At 33.4% G+C, this 21,192-nt stretch overlaps 1 protein-coding gene across 1 annotated transcript; it reads right to left on the reverse strand.

Annotated features, from left to right (window-relative positions):
* Positions 1–103: 103 nt before the first annotated feature.
* On the reverse strand, positions 104–20,905 carry VAD1 (GRAM domain family protein). Its single transcript, XM_059591706.2, has 18 exons — positions 20,516–20,905; positions 18,150–18,209; positions 16,637–16,687; positions 14,972–15,037; positions 13,020–13,115; positions 12,774–12,875; positions 11,747–11,844; positions 11,470–11,654; positions 10,518–10,558; positions 10,269–10,356; positions 10,059–10,145; positions 9,880–9,934; positions 8,338–8,404; positions 7,497–7,596; positions 2,579–2,640; positions 2,441–2,483; positions 2,027–2,319; positions 104–505 (listed from the first exon to the last, which is right to left on the reverse strand). The coding sequence occupies exons 1-18, from the start codon at positions 20,705–20,707 to the stop codon at positions 266–268; spliced, it is 1,926 nt and encodes a 641-aa protein (XP_059447689.2). The 5' UTR covers positions 20,708–20,905; the 3' UTR covers positions 104–265.
* Between the last annotated feature and the right edge of the window lie 287 nt (positions 20,906–21,192).

Raw genomic sequence — 21,192 nt, forward strand, 5'->3', positions numbered from 1 at the left:
TAACCAACTAGGCCATAAACATAACATTTGAAGAAGCTACCCTCAAGAGTAGACTGATTGACAAAACAGAATGAATTAGTACACCTGGTTTTTGAGTCATGGGTGATGGGCCAACCCTCTTCCAATTTTATCACTAGTAATCAACAAGGGAACTAGTACATACAGATACAAATTTGACAAAATTCCTTTGTATGATACATTTTTCGAGTACAGAAGGGAAAATAACATTTTACCATGACAGGAATCATAAGGATATACAAATTGACTATTGTTGCTTACTGAGATGCTCTAGGTCTTTCAGTTGTGCTTTCAACAGTGTGAGCTCATGTCGCATCCTCTCGAGCCGAGCCTCGACCGTGTACATTTCATCTTTAAGGTGGTGAATTAGCTTCTCCATCCAAGCCATTGCTTCAGATGATCTTCCACCGATTCCACTGCCCATGCTACCCATCTGAGGGTTCACATGGATGTGTTGGGGCCTAGCTAATAGCACAACTATGCTCAACTGCGCCCAAGAAAACAAAACCAACTGAGAACTGATCCTAAGCTTATAAGTAGCCACCTTTATCATTTCCAAAACCTTAAACAAATAATTATGGAAATGAGTGTATGTTTACTTCCTAAATACTATAGAACTCTGAAAAAACTCTAGGTTTATCAACAAATCATTAGACCAACATGATTCTTTTCTTATTTTGGATGAGAAGTTTCACTTTCTACCCTATTATTATGTTAAAACACACATGAAATTAATATATATTAAAAAGAAAGGGAACAATTCGAATACCATCTACCAACATCACCGAAAACCTTGTTAAAATACTGTTAAGAGAAGGTTTTATTGAAAACATGACAAAATATTACAATGTAATACAAAAAGAATTGATGAAAAGAGATACTATAATGAAACACACTACATGCAGACCCTACCAATGACAACAATTTCTTAAATTGCACAGAAAAACAAGTCCAAAATAGACTACACCCTTACAGACTATCTTGTAACCATTCATAAGGCAAGTAGACCGCAAATGCCACATCTCAAGGAAGCAATCGTTGAAGCGTGCTTTCCCGTCCCTGTTTAGTATTGCGAGACACAAGGAAGCCTAGGAGAAAGATAATTTTATTAGGAGAAATGGGACTATTGAGTGGAATGTCATCTTTGTGTGATCCGTCCAGGATTGGGAGTTGGATGTGGTCTTATCTTTCTTTGATCGGTTGTACTCTTGTAAGATTTCCGACTGTATTATGGACCATATTCGCTGGTCCACATCCACTAAGGGCAAGTTTGAGGTGAAGTCGTTCTATAAGGCTTTTTCCAATATCGATCAAGAGGTGTTTCTTTGGAAGAGCATTTGGCGTACTAAGGTGCCTACGCGAGTGGCATTTTTCGGGTGGACTACGGCTCACAGCAAAATTCTGACTCATGATAATCTGTGAAAGAGGAATATTGTGATAGTGAAATGGTGTTATATGTGTAAGAAGAACAAAGAGTCTGTCGATCATTTACTTCTTCACTGTGAGGTTGCTTGTGTTCTTTGGCATTCTATCTTTAGTCGATTTGGGTTGCATTGGGTTATGCCTTGTAGGGTGGAGGATTTATATGCCTGTTGGTGGACGGGAGGTCATTCCGGGAGTGTGGTTGTGTGGAAGATGATTCCTTTATGTCTTATGTGGTGCTTATGGAACGAAAGAAATGTAAGATGTTTTGATGATTCCACTAGGACTCTATAGGAGCTTATCCACTTTTTCTTCTTTACACTTTTCACTTGGACTGCTGCTTAGTTAGCTGCTTTAGTGATTAGTTTCTCTTTCTTTTTGCTTCTCCTAATTAGGCACTCTCTTTTATACTTCTCGTGTAATTGGGTTGCGCCCCTCTGCGCTTTTGATATATACAACATTACTTATCAAAAAAAATAAAAATGTCACATCCCAAAGCCATCATATCATATCATACTAGTATTCAACCCTTGGAGAAAAATGCTCAATTGAAATAGCAAAAATAAGCTGGTAGAAAAGTACGTACCTGCATCAAGAAAATCACAGCAAAAACCATAACCGCGAGTACTGAAATATGGTTTTGACTTCTCAAGGATCCTAACTTCACTATAAATTCCTTTATCCAAGATGCTAGGGATGTAGCATCAATAAAATTTGCTTGCTTGCCAACTTCTTGTTTAGCATCTACGGGATCAGATGTCTGTTGCGTTCTTATATGGTCACTTGACTCAAATGGCCTTTCCAAAGATTCCCCGGCAATTACTTCACTCTCAAAGTGAACTTCACCATTCTGAGTCATGATATCAGCAGCAACCCCCTCTGCTCCAATGAGAAGAAGCACATGATTAGTTAAAATATTTAATCATCTACAACAGCCAAAGCATAAAATTTCATGCATTGGAGAAACTACTGTAAATATAACTATCTACAACAGCCCAACCTTGTTTTTTTTCAAGGTTCTTCTGCTTCAACAATTCATGTGCCTGAGAGCAACAAATATACAAAGTCTTAAATGGACATTCTAACACTTATAAACTGCAAATCAAAACTGCATTTAAATAAAACAGAAAGACATTACCATGTCTATCCAGGCCACGTAAGCCTCTCGACATTCTTCAATGGTAGACTGCACAATTTTTCCTGCGACCACATACACCCACCTAGTATCACATCAAGTCCTTATTTCATAGTAACACTTCAATCAAGATATTAGCAAGCCTCAGCAAATATATATATATATATATATATATATATATATATATAACCAAGAAAAAAAGAAAGAAAGAAAAACACCAAAAAGGAAAAAGAGAAGAGAGAGTTATTTTAGCAACATTGTTCAGAATCTGAAAATTCAACAAATACATACTAAGCATTCTATTTGTACCAAATGCAGTATAAAGTTGAGAAAAACACAAGACAGAGACTCATATGCCCTGAACAACCATGTAAGCTCAAATCCCCTCAGGCTCATCCAACACAAGCACTAGGAATTCAAGATCATATATGCATATATTTGTCTACATTGTTATCGTAGAAACAGATTTTTTTTTTTGCCTTCGCTGAAATGTGTGTGTGTGTGTGTGTTCTTGAGGTTTCACTTGACATAAGAGAAAGTCCTATTTTCAAATCAATTTCAAGTTACTAACCAACAAAGTAGTTTGTCTTAGAATACTGTAATTGTTTATTCTGAACTTTCATGCGCTATATCCAAAAATTAACTTCTGCATTCAGCCTGGAATGTTATGTATGTCAATCTAGGGTTACCTGCTAAAACTACATAACGATGTTGCTATAGATAGGAAGAGTGCCATAAAACTTAAATTCTATGAAAGAGGTAGCTACAAAGTCTGAGATTTCATTTTTGGTTTTTTAATATTGGGAACACTACAGAAGAAGAACTTAAGAAACACCCCTATTTTACAATGCAATTTATATAAAACGAGCTTGTACCCCGTGCAATGCACGGGTTGTACGTTTTTAAAAATGACAGGACAGAAAATAATAATAATAATAATAATAATAACAATTAGTGGATGTATAAATGACAGAAGAAAAAAACAAAAAGAAGTTTCAAGCATGAAAAATTTACATTTTACAACAACACAAATGCTCAAGTCATTTTTCCATGCTTGCATTCCCAAAATAACTTTATTTAAAATACTTTCAAAGGGAGAAGTTTGAGAAATTACACTAACTAATTTCCTTCTCCTCATTGAATTAACTAATTGGCTATCCAAAATAAAAAAACATTCATTAAATCATGGTTATCATTAAATTTAGAAATTTATAAAGTGTAATCCTTATAACTTGAAACGTATTAAATAGTTGTACTTATAGATGTAGTATAAAACGAAAGGAACTATAAATATTTTTTTGACTATATAACCATTCAAAAAAACCTTTTATTTTTATTTGCATAAAAAACAACATTTTAGCTATAGCCACTGGAAAATGCTAGGCTTACAAAAACATTTTACAAAAAAAACTTTTACAAACTAATGTGGCACAACATGATTGGGTTTCTCAAATTTTGAATTTATCTCATATCCAATCATGTTATGCCATGTCAGTTTGTAAAAGTTTTTTTATAAAATGTGTTTGTAAGCTTAGCATTCCTCATACCCACCATAAAAGCCTAATTGTAACAATCTTATAAGTACCTAAATGAGTCTTGTAAATATTCCTGACTATTTAAAGAACACATTATCACACACATCATATTTCTTATATTAACTATTAGGCTACCCAAAAATTAATTTGATATAAACTCATAAAAATTTTGAAGGTAAAAATCATAATCTATTATAAAAACTCTAAAAGCCAATGTCGTCGATCAATTCTTTTTTCTATGCTTTATTTTTTCCTACGCAATGTCCTTGATCAAACAATATTTATATATATAATGAGTAGCAGCGTAAACTAAAAAATCGTGATACCTCATATCAAAAACAATGATAGAAAACTCTCTCACCATTATTTCCCTCAATTCATTATAAAATTTACAAAAAGGGAAAATTAAGCTATTAGAATTAAACAAAATATATAAATTAGAATAGAAGATAATGACAAAAATCGAAAAGATAAGAACAAGATCACAAAATATAAAGTCAAACAGAAAATGAAAAATACTAATATAATAGAAAAGAGTTGCCTTCGCTATATACTTTTTTTTTTGCTCCAATAAAATCTTTAAAGCCAATGATAACTATCAATTAAGCACGTAAACAATGTGCATTAAACATAGGAAAAAAACTATCAATGTACAACATTGTAAACTAAAAAATTGTCATATCTCTTATCAAAAACACCAATAGAAAACTCTATAACCTGCGACATGCGAGGGTGTTTACAAATTATATATTCACACAAAAGCATATATGTGTCAAACATAATAGATAATCTACAAATTGGGTAAGAACAATTTGAGTTATCATATCATAATGCTATGTTTTTGTACTTAAAAGTGAAAAATTGGCATCAATCTTAATTTCAATTTAACCAAAAATGAAAAATAGGAATGCATTTTAAAACAACCTTAAAGCATATCAATTATAGATCTGCCATGTTAATTATTTTAGCTAAAGAGAGCAATACAAACAAAATGTATTGTTAGAAATTAATGCTAGAAAAAAAAAAGGTAAAGAAACTAAATAAAAATTAAGAAGAATAATGAAAAAAAAAAAAAAAAAAAAAAAATCACTTGCATTTAATTACAAATATGATAGATAGGATTTTTTCTTTTTTTTTTGGTAAAAAAGTTAAAATAAATATAACAATAGTTTCAGTGACATTGTTTTGAATCATATTTCAACTAAATAATATAATTATATAACAATTCAATTTATTAATTGTAATATTTATATAGCAAGGAAATCTATAGAGGAAAACGTACACTAACAACATTAAGCAATTAATGCTACAAAACAAAATAAAGGTATTAAATAAAAATTCAAGAAGAATAATGGCTATACATCTAGATGTATTGTAAATTATTTCCAAAAGAAGTAAAATGCAATCACCTGTATTCTATATTTACAAACATGATAAATTAGGATAATTTGAAGAAAAAAAAAAATCAAGACAAATATTACTATAGTTTCAATGACATTGTTTTTGAACAGTTTGTGTAAATATTTTAGTTAAATTAATTGCAATTGCAAATATGATTTCTTGTTAGTATGTGTTTATACATTTTTAAAATTAAAAAAAATATATTGAAAAAATATTGAAATCAAAACAAACTGAAAAACGTTTGAAGTGAAAAAAAAATTGTACAAACAGAATCAAATCTAAATTTTGAAATAGTTTGAAACAGGACGATCTAGAAACAAAATATTGAAATCAAAACAAACTGAAAAACATTTGGAGAAAACAAAAATTTTACAAACATAATTAGATCTAATTTCACGTATTGTAAATTATTTCCAAAAGAAATAAAAAGCAATCACCTGTATTCTGTATTTACAAACATGATAAATTAGGATAATTTGAAGAAAAAAAAATCAAGACAAATATTACTATAGTTTCAGTGACATTGTTTTTGAATAGTTTGTGTAACTATTATAGTTAAATTAATTGCAATTGCAAATATGATTTCTTGTCAGTATGTGTTTATACATTTTTTTTACAAAAAAATTTGAAAAAATATTGAAATCAAAACAAACTGAAAAACGTTTGAACTGAAAAAAAAAAATTAAAAAAAAAAAAATGTACAAACAGAATCAAATCTAAATTTTGAAATAGTTTGAACAGGAGGACGATCTAGAAACAAAAAATTGAAATCAAAACAAACTGAAAAACATTTGGAGAGATCAAAAATTTTACAAACGTAAATAAATCTAATTTTTGAAATATTTTGAACAGGAAAGGGAAAAACATTTGGAGAGAACAAAAATTGTACAAACGTAATTAAATTTGATTTTTTAAATATTTTGAACAAGTAGAAGATCTAGAAACAAACTGAAAAAAGTTTAGAGCGAAAAAAATGGTACAAATTAAATGGAACTTTTTTTTTTTTCTCAAGAAGCACAAAAAGAAAAAGAAATAGAAGAAAACCTTGCTGACGAAGATGATTTTCTGTTCGTCTATTGTCGTATGTGAAAGAGAAGAAAACCTTGTTGACGAAGATGATTTTCTGTTCGTTTGTTGTCGTATGTGATGTTTTAAAATGTAAAGATGGTTAGTTTATCACGTTTAATGGAAGGGGAAGCAGTGTTTAAGTGAAAGTGTGAAACATGATAACTTTTGATTGTTTTTAACTTAAAATAACACTTGGCAGCATTTTAAATCGCCACATGTTGAAATTTTATGCCCTCCTACTAAAAACTCTCCTATTATATATTAGATTAGATTAGATTAGATTAGATATTAGATTACTCAATCTATTCATCACTTAAATTAGTGATAAATTGAAATAGAAACATAAATCAAATTAATAATAAATTATATTAAGTCATTTATCTATTATGTACAAATTTTTAATGCCATGAGAACACATGCAATATGACAATTAAAACCGATCAAAAAGTAGCCCCTTATTGAAATCATCAACATTTGTGACATTTGAATTTTGGAATGTATAACTATGACTTATTCAATATATATACACGTTGCAAGGTTAGATTACAGGGCAAGCAGCCACATCAATTAATTACTTGGCTACCCCATTTGAATTATTTTCACTCAGAAAACTACTTGACATCTGCCTACTCAGTGGAAATGATAAGGGATGAAACTAATCATTTTTTTTTTTTTTTGTTTTGATAAGTAATTAAGGGGATGAAACGAATCATTTTTGAATCAATATCACGGTGGAAGCTGAATCATGTAAGTAATGACTAAAAGGAGTCCCCATTCCCCCACTGTAAAAATCTTTAAAGAATAAATGTGCAACAGGAGACAATTTACAATAAGTGCTTGGAGGGGCGATCCTTTCTGTCAATGCTCATAAAAAGCATGATTGAACTAAAACAAAACAAAGTACCGGCAAGACTGACCTTTAAATACAGTTTTCTTGGAAAATGCCACATTCACATATATGCGCAAAATGCAGCATTCTTTCGATTTATCAGTGTCTCTCTCAACATCCCAAAGCCCCTAATGTTGGATCCAGGAAAAAAGTTATACAAACTGAGTTACAGTGTCAATAGATTATGTAAACATTTAGTAGAGTAAAAAGATAAGAATGACCACAAGAATGACTTGATTAGTTGGCAAAAGGAATACAATATTAAGGAAGAATGCCAATTAGACATTGATAACCAAGCTAAATGAGCAAGGTGCCTGTGTCTTAAAGCTTTTAGCAGCTTTGTCCACACAACTAACAGGGGTAACCATTTTTTTATTCTGGATATAGGCCTAGGAGCACAAAGTTCTGCTCCCATAAAATCAATTAACAAGCGATGCATATTTCCTAGAAGCATGGATCAGAACCAAATGGTTTAAAAAAATTAAATAAACATATAAAGAAATAAACTCAAATTGTAGATTGCTAAAACCCAAGAAATAAATGGCATGCAGCACTTTACAGACCAGGGAATGACATAACTAATACTACTCAACAATCTCAGTGTTTTACTAATAGTAGTAGTAACAAAGAAAATAAGAAATGAATGTGCTATAAGGTAAAACAGAAATGAATGCTTAGGGCTCATTTACAAAGGCTAAGGAATACCTCCTCTCTACATCTTTAAACAGACTATTCTAATATCTTACTTGACTCTTTATATCAAAATATTTAATATTAACAAAAGATATGCAGCTAATAAACTACATAAAAGCCAAATCATTCATAAATGTAAGATAGACATGTCCAAATAACTCAGATATAGCTTATACCTCAACCCGAAAATAATCTGCATAAGGCACGTCACTGATTTCTTGTGATGTCTCGATAACCAAATGACTGGAGAAGTAAAAGTAGGAATATAACAAAAAATAATATACAAATTGGTTAGACACACCATCTTGGACTGAAATAAAGTTCTCATATAAATAACACTCAAGATTCACGCAGATTAAGGAAATAAAAGAAATGACAAATATGCATTAGTAATAAAAGAACCAAAGAGAATTAGTGCACCAGCAGTTGCATATCATTTCAGCATAACAAATACACACCCCTACCCAATACTATGATAATGGCAGTATATCTACCTTAGCCAAGACAAGACTGCATCTATATGCAGAATGTGCTTGCCCTCATATTAACATATTACCAATATTATTATGTTTTCACATTCTTTACATTACATCAATAATCACTCTCTAGCCACTTCTACTAATAATATTGTTAGGTATGTCTCAAGGAAGCATTTCCAGTGTTATAGTGTTATATAACATCGCTAGCGCGAAGGATGTGCATGTCGCTGTTAACATGGATTATTCGAGTGACTCCCTTAAGTGGAATGTCAGCTTTATTCATTTGACTTAGGATTGGGAAGTGGATGTTCTAGCCTCCTTCTATTCCCTCTTGTACTGCTTTAGGGGGAATAGGTAGGGGCGGACAAGCTTCGGTGGATCCCGTCTCGCAAACGGGAATTCAGTGTTAGATCCTTTTACCAGATTCTAGTTCACAAAGATCGGACTTTAGAGGAACTCTTATCCTTCTTCTTTTATTCTCTCTTTACATGGATAGCTGCTTATTTAGCTCCTCTAGTTATTAGCTTTTCCCACTTTCTTACTCTCTTTTCTCTTTCCAGTTAAGCGTTTTCTTGTATACTTCATGTAAACTAGGGCTACACCACTTTGCGCTTTTTGGTATATACAACATTACTTATCAAAAAATATATTGTCACTCAGCAAAAAGAATTAGAGCACTAGCAGTTCCATATTAATCATTCGTTACATTAAGTATTTTGGGGATGTATACTACCCTTGTATTGTACTCCACTAAATGCTTCAGGGTTTTGATAAAATTGCCTTGACAAATCTCTTGGCAGAACACTCTTGATTGAATATGCCAGGTCTTATTCTAAGTCATTTATTCTAGCAGCAGTGACAAGATACAAATATGACCAGCTCATCTTGTTACAAGTGGCTCATTCTCATTCTAAGTAACACAAAAACAACCACCACCACCAACTCCATCCAAGGATCATTACAAAGATGAAGATGACAATGATATAGATGATAGTACTGATCGTAATAAGCTATTAAAATAGCTATAGAACTGAATATTCCAAATCAGAGCAGTTTCAAACAAATTAGCTAATAAAATATCTTTATGATAAGCAAAAATATAAATTAATATGGCTTCGTGAATGATATGCAACACAGAAAAAGTTGCAGTATGTAAAATTCTTAGCTACGAAAAATAGGATATCTGCACAACAAATTCAAGGTGATTTTTTTTCTGACATAATGAAACACATTAAGTACCTGTTTCTATAAATTTGAAGTTTCTGGATCTCTTGGCAGCTTCCGAATTTTGCACCTTAAGGACAACACGAGATGTTAATATTAAACACACCAAAATAGCTTGCAGAATATGTTAATGAATCATAATTGATGAGGTAAAAAGAAATTTGAAACAAAAAAGTTGAAATACACAGCCATACCAAAGTAGATTTTTATTGGATGTTGAAATGACACGTCACGAACATGCCCATACTTTTCATGAGGATACCAAGAACTGCAGCTAAAGTCTGAAAAGCATAATAAATTTCACAACGTAAACAAATGAAAAAACATCTGTTCAGTATTCTTCAATAAGAGAACTAAAAAGATGCACATTCAAAATAAATCCCAAGGAGTTCTGAGCAGGCTACCTTTGTCTCCGCATCTTTTATGAAACAATTCAATGAAATTGACAGAATCATCTGAGAAAAAGAAACTAAAGAAGTCCTCTACCTTTATCTGCAGTTAATAAATTAGAGTCAACTTCAAATTAGCTTTGCTATAAATGCCATTGTTAATCAAACTCAATAAATTGGTACAAAGAAACTTAAAGGTAATGAAATTTAAGGATTAGAACATATGTGATAATTTCAAACGGAAAAAATAACATGTAACACCACCTGAAACTTTGATTCTGCAACCTTTGTATAACATTCTGGGACTGCATATAAGATAAAGCACCTCAAAATCATGACATAGATTACAACTGTGCGCATAATAACAACAAAAGTACCTCCCGTAAAAGAAACAAAAGTACTAAAAAAAACTCAGTTAAATGTCTTAAAAATTTTGCTCATAAGCAATACACGAGCACCATTGTAGGTGGTTGTGCATGCAAACAAAAACACGTGTGAGTTACGTGTTTTACTTCTTCTACAACATACATAATTTCCCCAAATATAAATGTGCTGGTGAAATACATGATGAACTCTGTCATTCAAAGACACAGACAGACCCCAAATAGTTTATGCCAATTATGTAATGTTTTATTTGTATCTCTTGACTTATCAAAAAAAATGTATTGTCACATCAAAGGCTTTGGGTCTAGTTACATTCTAATAAAAAAAATTTTTGATAAGTATTACATCCTAATAATTAACTCCATTTCCAATTAGATAGTAAAGCAAGCCAGCTCCCTTTGATCCAAGTTCAGAAACTAAGTTAGGAGGTAGTAATGAACTGCTTTATCTTTTTGTGGTCAATGGTTTTTTTTATATATACTAACTACTAAGCAATATATTGTAATGCTAGGGAAAAAACAAAAAAAAAATGTCTAGAAGTAAAGAGGTCTAGAAACTTCAGAAATGATGAAGATAAACCACTAGTACTTCTCGGCCAGTCAACACTACTAAAAAAGCAACATTTGCCAATGTGTTTTACAGAGGGATGGAGCAACACAAGGACAAACTTTTGGACGGGTATATGAGATTGAGAAACTGTAGCCTAAACTGAAAAGTAGTAGCAAACATATCACAATAATAGAATGATGATAGAATTCTATAACTTAAACAATGACCAATCGGGCAAGTGACACAACAAAGCAACAATCCTAGCAGTGAAGAATAAACTCACTCTTGGGGGCATCAAAGTTCTCCTGCTTCCATATCCAAGTCTTTTTTGAAGATGAAGGTTCAGAATTTACAACTGGTTCAGCATCTACCTCTACGTTATCTGGCTGCTCTGAAACTGTTGCTGCCACCGTCTCAACTTCAATATTGACAGGCAGTGAATCATTTAATACAGGAGCATCCTTATTCCTGATTCACATAAATACAGTGAAACCAAAGTGAGCCACCGGAGAAAACAAAAATCCACGCATAAGTTTCATAATTATAGCTCATGGAAATACCTGTCAGTAGAGTCCAATTCATTGGCTGGACGTCTACTGCTATCCTTTTCAATTATAGCCCCTCCATTCTCTGGGCTGCTTGATTCAGATATTGATTCCTAAGATAAAATCAGGACATTAGAGAACAGAATAAGAAGTCAATGCAATGATGTTAAACTAATTGGGGTGTTTAAACGCGCTTGACGTCATGACTAGGTGCCGGAATTAATTGGTCAAAACAAAGACGAAATAAGTGAATGCCTAAATAACAAGTTCACAGCCAATCTATTTCTAATGTTCTAGTACAATACAACTTGTTTGTAATATGACATAAATCTACTGCAACAATCACTTTTTTTCTCTTAATCTAGCGCACATCTTTCATACCAAGAAACTAATAACCACAGCAGCACATATACAAATTGTGTCAATGCTCTCAAACAAATATCAAGGCTCCTAAATTAAAACATCCTCTAGTCCAACTGAAAAGTTTATACCAATCAACTCATGAATGGCTCATCCAGGATGTTGGACTACACATAAGACACTGACAGGAAGACCACTTACAATATTCTCTAAACAGAGAAAAAGGGAGACAAAAACACATTCTAATCTAAAAAGTGCAGTGAGAGGGATTTAGGGATTTCACAACTAAGGGCATGAATTTTGTGTTGTAGCCTTCTTTTCTTTCGGGTTTTTCTGTTGGGATGTAGCCCTTGTGGGTGTTTGTTTTTTAGGGTCATTTTGGTGGGTCTGTTTGGGTTTCTTGTGGGTGCTTGCTCCTTGTGAGTGTAGGGTCTTTTTTGGGTGCTCTTAGGCGCTCTTTGTTATACTTTCTGCGTAATAAGGTTGCGCCCTTTTAAATTTGCGCTTTTTGATATATACAACGTTACTTATAAAAAAAAATTAAAAAAAAAGTGCAGTGAGAGGTAAAAAAATCTTCAATAACAAGAACAATATAAAGAGAAATTTCTTTTTTCAAAAAATATTATAAGTCAAGCATGTTGTAGTTTATTAGAACCAAATAAACCTGTTATAATTAAAATACCAGATGTTCTGTGGCTGCTTTGGCACCATTACTAGTTTGCGACCATCCATCATTTATGATCTTGAAAGCTTCATCACGGGACAGAAAGGATGCAAAGAAGTACTGCCAAATCAATAAGTGGATTAAGATATTGCAGCTGTTACTAAAATGACAAAGATAATAAGACAAATTTCAGGCCACACTTTTTAAGTCATCATCGCTACAAAGTCAAAGTCAAAAGAAATAATATTCTACATTTATCATTACCTTTTTGCTTCCAGCAAAAATTTCTATGGCATTAGGGAAGATCCCTGCTGTCTTTGCCCTTCGTACACTAGTGACCTCATGTAACGGGATTATTTTCTGAAACATTTACCCATCAAAATTTTGGTGTAAATTGTGTAATCGAGATTAAAAACAAAAAGGCACTCAATAAAACTTAATGGTCAAATGAAAAATCATAAAATAAATTGCTTTATGAAGTAGAGATTCATCTCAAAAGAATCTAGCATAATAGTCCAACTTTGAAAAACTAACTTAATGAACATAAATCCCAGAATTTTTATCACACTTCTCATCACTATAAATCTCAATATATAAATTCTGAATATATATATATATATATATATATATATATATATATATATATACACAAACATATATATTAGATATTTTTAACTTAATGTAGACCATGTGACAGAGTAAAACGAGAAACCTGAACTACAAATGCTCAACAAAATTATTAAATAAGAGGACCATGCATATCTAATTAGATCTTAGACAACTTAAGGAACCCTCCTGACAATAGAAAACTGACTGAAGGTTGCAGAATTCTTGATAGCTATGTTTAACTGTAATTTCTGACTTTGAAAAGCAACCAAGAACCTTTGAAACAGTAAAGTCTGAACTATGTCCCTCAGCTTGGCAAGTATCACCTCAATACAATGTCATCTTATACCCATTTTTTAGTGAAAGAAGGACAAACATGCCAAAATAGAATGATCAATATACTGTTTCAAATCAAGTAATGATCCACATGGACCATATCTCTAAACATGAGGGCTATATTCTAAGATTCCATGCTGGGTTAAATCTAAGGGTATTGAAGCTTAGGAAATGATGACCAAGGCCCTTACTCGTACACACCAGGCAATCCTTACGCATCAAAGAAACTAAGGGCATCTCTAAAGTGAGTTGACCCAACACAGTCCTCACAAACTAGGGTTGGCTCCTCACAGTTCCCCTTTTAACACCAATGGTAGATAGGAACCAAACTATCTCACGAGGTTCTAAAGCCAACTCACATACCACATGAATGGGCAAATAACCGAACCCTTAGGATCTTCTTCAACACTAGGATGTTATGAATCGACATCGACATCAAGTAAAAGCATAACAATTCATTGAGGCAACTCATCTTGGTAAGGTTTACCACTGAATGAGAAAGGCACCTAGGAAGATATAGAACATTTGTATGACCATTTCAAGATGTTTTACTTAAGGCATGTTGGGGGCGTCTAATGTCCCTGTGTGTGAATGAAGACCGTCAAACACTTCGAATATGAAAGCTAACCAACCCCCAACCCCCCCCCCCCCCCCCCCCTTCCTTTATTCCCAAAAAAAGAAGGAAAAGAGATTGGAAAATAACAGTATCAAGTGTCGCTATGATGTGATTTCCAACCCCCTTCTTGTTTATTATATACAAAGAAACATAGCCTATTCACTTAAATTAAAAGAAAGACCGAGGGAGACAAACACAGACAGAGGGTCATACAGACAGAAAAACTTGCAATTAATCCCCCTTTCATCATCTTACTCAAGAACATGAAAGCAGAAATATGAACCTCCTGGGAAATTTAAAAATCTCTTCAACCCCGATTAGGATATAAGCTAGTAAGGTTGAGAATGAGCTGAAGCTTCTAAGGGAAAAAGAACATCCACAGAACAGAATCTTCATGCACGCTTCTTCCATAAACAGTTTTCTCTTACATCTGTTTTCAGTGACCATGTAACTATTCCAAGTTTATTGATTTTCTGTCCATAAAGAAAATTAATAGAAAGAAAAAGGGGCAGAGGGGGTGGGAGACCAGAAAATATTTTTGTAAGGGGATAGGATCATCAACAACTTTCATATACGTGTGTAATAAATATACACCCAGCAGGTGAATGTAGTAATTGGTTTACAAGCAAATGTTTAAAGAATAGGTTCATCAACTTACCTTCGTCTCAAATCCGAATATGTTAGAGTAAAAGCAAATATAATGAACAAACAGGTACATATGACCCTGCAAGAGATAAATATTAAGTTAGGAAAAACAACAGAATATTAAACAATAAATGCCTACCATCAAGGACTTAGTATGGATATACAAAAGCCATACAGGTCAGCTTCTATATGGAAGGGTATTGTAGAAAAAATTGAAAGGTGGTTGGTGGGTTGGAAGAGGATATATTTGTTGAAGGGAGGGAAGTCGACGTTGATCAAGAGTACTTTGTCCAATTTACCCACATATTATTTATCTTTGTTCCTATTCCTTTGCGTGTGGTGAATAGGATTGACAAATTGAAACGAGATTTTTTATGGGGAGGTATCAATAAGGAGTTTAAATTCCATCTAGTGTCAACAATTTGTTTTCCTATGCAATATGGTTGATTGGGGGTTAGAAACTTGATCAAGTTTAATCAAGCTTTGTTGGGTAAATGGTTATGGAGGTATGCTACAGAGAGCGAAGAGTCATGGCGTTTGGTTGTGGAAGCAAGATATGATAGTTTGAGCAGTGGTTAGTGTTCTAAGGATGTAGCGGGGCGTGTTAGAGTGTGGAAACATATTAGGAGGAGGTGTGGAGTTTTCTCGAGATTTATCAAATGAAGTGGGAGATGGGTCTAAGATTCGGTTATGGCGTGATGTATGGTGTGGGGATCAGCCATTGAAGGAAGCTTTTTCGAGGTTATTTAGTATTGCTCGTTGTAAGGTAAAGTGGGTTGTGGACAACATGCAGATTTCCAATGGTATTATTCAGTGGAATGTCTCTTTTGTAAGATCTATACAAGATTGGGAGGTAAATTTGGTGCTTGCATTTTTAGGTGCGTTAAATTCACTCAGATGGAGACCAGGTGATGAGGATTGTATTTGGCGGATACCTTCAAAGAGGAAGAAGTTTGAGGTGAGGTCATTTTGCCACTAGTTATCTACTTCAGGGGTTCTTCTTTTCCACCAAGGAGTATTTGGAAAGTTAAAAGTCCTTTTGAGAGTGAGCTTACAGCAGCTCTTGATAAGCTGAGAAAGAGGAGAGTAATAGTGGTGGAATGGTATTTCATGTGTAAGAGGAGTGGAGAATCTATTGATTATCTTCTTCTCCATTGCGAAGTGGCAAGAGAATTATGGAGTGCGGTCTTTACACTCTTTGGCGTTCAATGGGTTATGCCTGCAAGGGTGGTACATTTGTTAGATTGTTGAAGAGGCCAGGTGGGTAGTCGTTCAATTCTAGATGCGTGGAGGATAGCCCCATTGTGCGCAATGTAGAGCACATGAAGAGAGCTAAATGCAAGATGTTTTGAAGATCGTGAGAAGACAAAGGAAGAGATCAAGAACATCTTGGTTAAATCGGTTTTTAATTGGACAAGGGTGTATAATATTTATCTTTCTTCCAATTTTTCCAAATTCATGAATTTTTGTTCTACTTTTAGCATTTAAGGGGACTCTCTTTGTATACATCATGTGCACTAGGGTTGCGCCCCTCTGCGCATATCATGAAATGAATTATTTATCAAAATAATATGGATATACAAAACCCAAATGGCAGTAGATAACCCATATGTCACTGCCAAACAAAAAATAAATGATGGTAACTTAACAGGCCTACCAAAAAAATGATTAAGATTACCTGAATAAGTATATTCTCCTGGAAAGCACAATTAAAATCTTCGACAAGGACCTATATGAGAAGAAGAAAAGTGACAAAATTAAACATGTCTTCGAATAATAAAACAAAGGAGAGCATTCAAAATTTTCAACACATTAATATATACACATATGTGCATATATAGATAGTTTTGATAGCAGACAAAAATATGTGCATATTATGCATATAGATAGATAGATAGATAGAGAACAATATTTTCGGAACAATCAACAGTTTTAAAAATTAGGACTACTCTACTAGATTGAATTATATTTTATCTTAAATTAAATACAACTCAACTCAGCTTAAGTAAGGATCCTCGTTAAGTTAGCAGAATTAGCCACATGCATTTTTTTCATCATTTTATTTATCTAAACTCAGTTTCTGTCACCACCTTTTTTAAGATTTTGATATTTTTACCCATCTTATTTTAGGCATTACCCCTACCTACTCCATCAACTTGAATCATATCACTATTTCACAGCGAAGCATTTATCAGTTGCAATAACACTTTCCAAACCCTCCACAGCTAACACTTATCAAAACAAACCCTAAAACACTTAAAAAAACACAAAAATACTTTTCAATGGGGGGGGCTTGGAGACCCACTCCCCCCACACCTGTCGTGGATGCACGGGCATGGGTCTTCCATCCCGCAGAGAGCAGGAAGTGGACCCACCCCCTTCGCATCTCTAGGTCATCGACCCCATGTGCCCCTCTCTAAAGGGGGAAGGGGAAACCCACCTCCCTCTTCCGATAAGAGGGTGGTGATTGTGTCACCCATAAAGATCAGCCTCTAGCTGTTTTGTTTCTGGTTTTTTTGTTATGTTTCTTTTATGTTTTAAAAACACTTCTCTCAGTTTCATACTTTTTAGAAACACTTTTCAGTTTACCAATTGAAGTTTCTTCTATGAACCCTGCTGACAACACTTTTTCAACTGTATATACTAGAATAGTTTCAAATGTATATATTAGGATTATCACATACATACTTGATATGGTATACATTTGAATAGTGTGTGTGTGTGTGTGTGTGTGTGTGTGTGTGTAAATATTCTATAATGGTTTATTTATATTATATATTGCACATAGTATATATATAGTTATGTTTATATATACTATATGCAATAATATAAATCTATGTATAACATGCATGTATAGTATATATGTGTATATAAATAAATATTATTTGTATATGTATACATATATAGTATGTCATATATTATGTACCATTAACATATATACTTAGCAAGTATTATGCATAATTTATGTATATATCATATGGTATTTAATTATATGGTATATGCTTGTACGTAGTATATGATATCATAATAATAATTATAATAATATCCATAGATATAACCCTACGTCAATATTTTCTTGTCAAATGAGAGAAACAATGGACACCTCCCTAGTCAAAGAGACCATCAACTACAAACCATTGAAAATAATCACTCATTCCAAAAAGAAATCACAAAACCCTTAAGCCACTCACTTCATCTGGTGGAAGACGAAACAATTGTCGATACTCTTCACTCCTCAATGACGCTGGAGACTGTAATAAAAAAGCATAACGCTAAATGGTGTGAGCAAATAACACTCTCGAAGTATTTCATCATCCACAAAACTGTTATGTAAACCAATAATCCAAATCCAATATAAAAACAAAAAGGAGAACTTTGACTAGTATAGCATATACATTCCTAACTTGGAAGCTATATATACTGTTTAAGAGCTATAATAACAATGCATAAGCTAACTTTGTAGGATCTAAGTTCTATGTAATAAAGAGAATCTGCTCAGATGAAGAACAAGCCTAATGCAAATTATTAGGAAGAGCAATCACAACAGCAGTCATATTCCAATCTACGAGTTGACATCCTTAATTGTCACAGATAAGCAAATATGCCAAGGCATCCAATAGGCATGTAGAGAGAACCCCACGAACATAATTTAGTGCTATTTTTTTATTATAAGTAAACAAAAATTCATTAAAAAAGAACAAAGGTGCAATCCAGGTATATAGTAAGTGCACAAGAAATACACCTAACCCGAAGAAGAAGAAAGATCCAGAAAAACATGAAAGCTAGAGATATTGAAGAAGTCAAAAGCAATTGTCCAATGGTAAAAAGTATTGAAGAAAAATGTATTCAGTTCCACCACTATCCTCTCATGTCTTTAAAACTTCAGTCATTTATTTCTCTTCAAAGGCACCACCACATTAGGCAAGAGGCTTCAACACACTCCCTCATACGCCAACAGCACTCACGGTGAGGAGAGAGAAGCTCTCACTCACATATGACTCCTAAATGTATTTGACAATATGATACAACATATTGTGTTTTTGGTACTCAAATTTAAAAATATAATAAATAAGATAAAATCTAGAAATCATCACAAGGCCACCAAGCAATTTTAATAAGAGAAATAAGAAATTAAAAGTTTTTTCTGCTGTACAAAGTTATAAACATTAAATTTGCAGCTCACATTTTTATGTATTGGCCCAAATATGAGCCTCTACATGCTAGCAGGGTGTGTGCCTCAAAGTTTGTGCCTTATGCATACTTAATACTAGGAGAACTCACCCATGATTGAACCCTCAAGACACTGATTTCAGTTCAAGCTTTTGTCCCACCCCTTAAAAGTTAATGCCTTTTCTTCTTCAAAGAAGCTATATCTATTAATATAATGAGCCACTCAGAACTTACCATTCTATGCATAGTAAACTAGGACCAACCATAAAAACAAGACTCAATGCAGTGAAAAGGATAAAATAAGCAAAAAAAATTCCAAATTGAGAAATGAGAGTTTGACATTCAATTTTCATAATACGCTATGAAGCTCCCCCAAAAGCTTTTTCAACATTAAGATAATTTGTCACTTTAAATAATAATAATAATAATAATTTGTCATAAATTGAATAGGATTCATTGATCAAATAGATAAACGTTTTTTTTATAATTAAATATTTATAATTTTCAGAGTAAATCTACTAAACAAAACCTGACAGAAGACTGTTCCAGTCATCTTTTGACTATCTTGGCACTAATCAAGTGTAACCAGAAACTAAATGTGCACGATATGCATAATTCAAGTCACTCACAATAAGGCGATGACCATACAACATCCTTCAAATTGCTGCATACAAGCACCAAAATGCAACTAGGGATTTTACTTGCCTGTACATCACACATCACATTAGTCATAGTAAAAACTCTAATCCAATGACCAGTAAATCTTCTTGCCCCTACCAATTTTTTTTCCAAAACCATGAGAAAATTACAATTGGCCTGCCACCTGGACAGGTCACCATGGTGTTGCCATGAAATAATACTATCCATATGAGAGCAGACGGCATGCAATTAGATAGTCCTGCATTTCTATACTTTCAGCTTCTTATACTCTACTATACACCGATCTTCTTCTTCTTTTTTCTTTCTTTAAAAAAAAAAAAAAAAAAAAAAAAAAAAAAAAAAAAAACCTTTTTCATATTCTCCTTACTCTTATAATTGGATATATTCTCCAATCCATGATTAAATGAGCCTTTTCTTTTACACACTTGACCAATTACCGACTCGATATTTTACGTAACAGTTGGAGGAATTTCAATAAAATCGTTATAAAGAAATAACCCTTAAAGCGAAATCCCAGTTCAACTACAACTATAGAGAGGTTATCCTTACTTGAGCTAAATTCTTCAACTCTCGCTACCAAATTTTCATATTAAAGTAATTACAGTAAAGAAGTTGAATTTTACTTTTCCTTCCTTTCCCGACCGTTTCTGGGAAACCAAACAAAGAACTAACTCAACTAAATTCCAAACATACATACAGATATTTGTGGAATTGAATTAGGATGTACCTGAGCTTCGGCATCTTTACAAAGATTAGGAGAGGAATTGGCGGGATCGTTGCGATCAGGTGTGTCGGCGGAGAAGGAAGGTCGAGCGGTCGACGAGGACTGAGACACCACGTCAGAGGCCAGTCCGGAAGGTAACGGGTCCTTTGGCTCCGACACGTCGATCCCCGCCGCATTCTCCGAGGCCGCCGCCATAGCGTGGGAGGCAGAGAGAGTGAGATCGAAGGCTGAACGGAGTCCAAGAGTAGTGGAATTTGGGGAAGAGAGGCGTGGGAAGAGGCCAAAATGGTGGTTGGGTTGTTCTTACGGTTCCGAAAACGGACACAGGAAGCGTTTCTCTTCTTTGAGTTGCGACTCCACGTCACACGGTTTCCTTGAGGAGTTGCAAGTCCACGTCACGGGTGTAAGGCTTCTTCAGTCGGAGAACAAGATTTTTATTTTGTTTCTTTAAAAATATCGTGCAGTAGAGTGTGGAAAAGCAAAAAGAGTTGTACAAATTAACGTAACGTGTGATATTTATAAGATTTTTATTACATGATTAGTCGTCCCTCAGCTTTTTAAAAGGTTAAAAGAGATGATTAATCATATCCAGATCCGTCAAAAAATTCCTGCAAAGTTCCAATTCAAGTGTCAAGTAGCAATCAATTACTTGATTAGTATTGGATAATATTTCTTTATTA

This window comes from Corylus avellana, chromosome 2, assembly GCF_965113065.1.
Source record: "Corylus avellana chromosome 2, dhCorAvel1.hap1.2, whole genome shotgun sequence".
Taxonomy (NCBI): domain Eukaryota; kingdom Viridiplantae; phylum Streptophyta; class Magnoliopsida; order Fagales; family Betulaceae; genus Corylus; species Corylus avellana.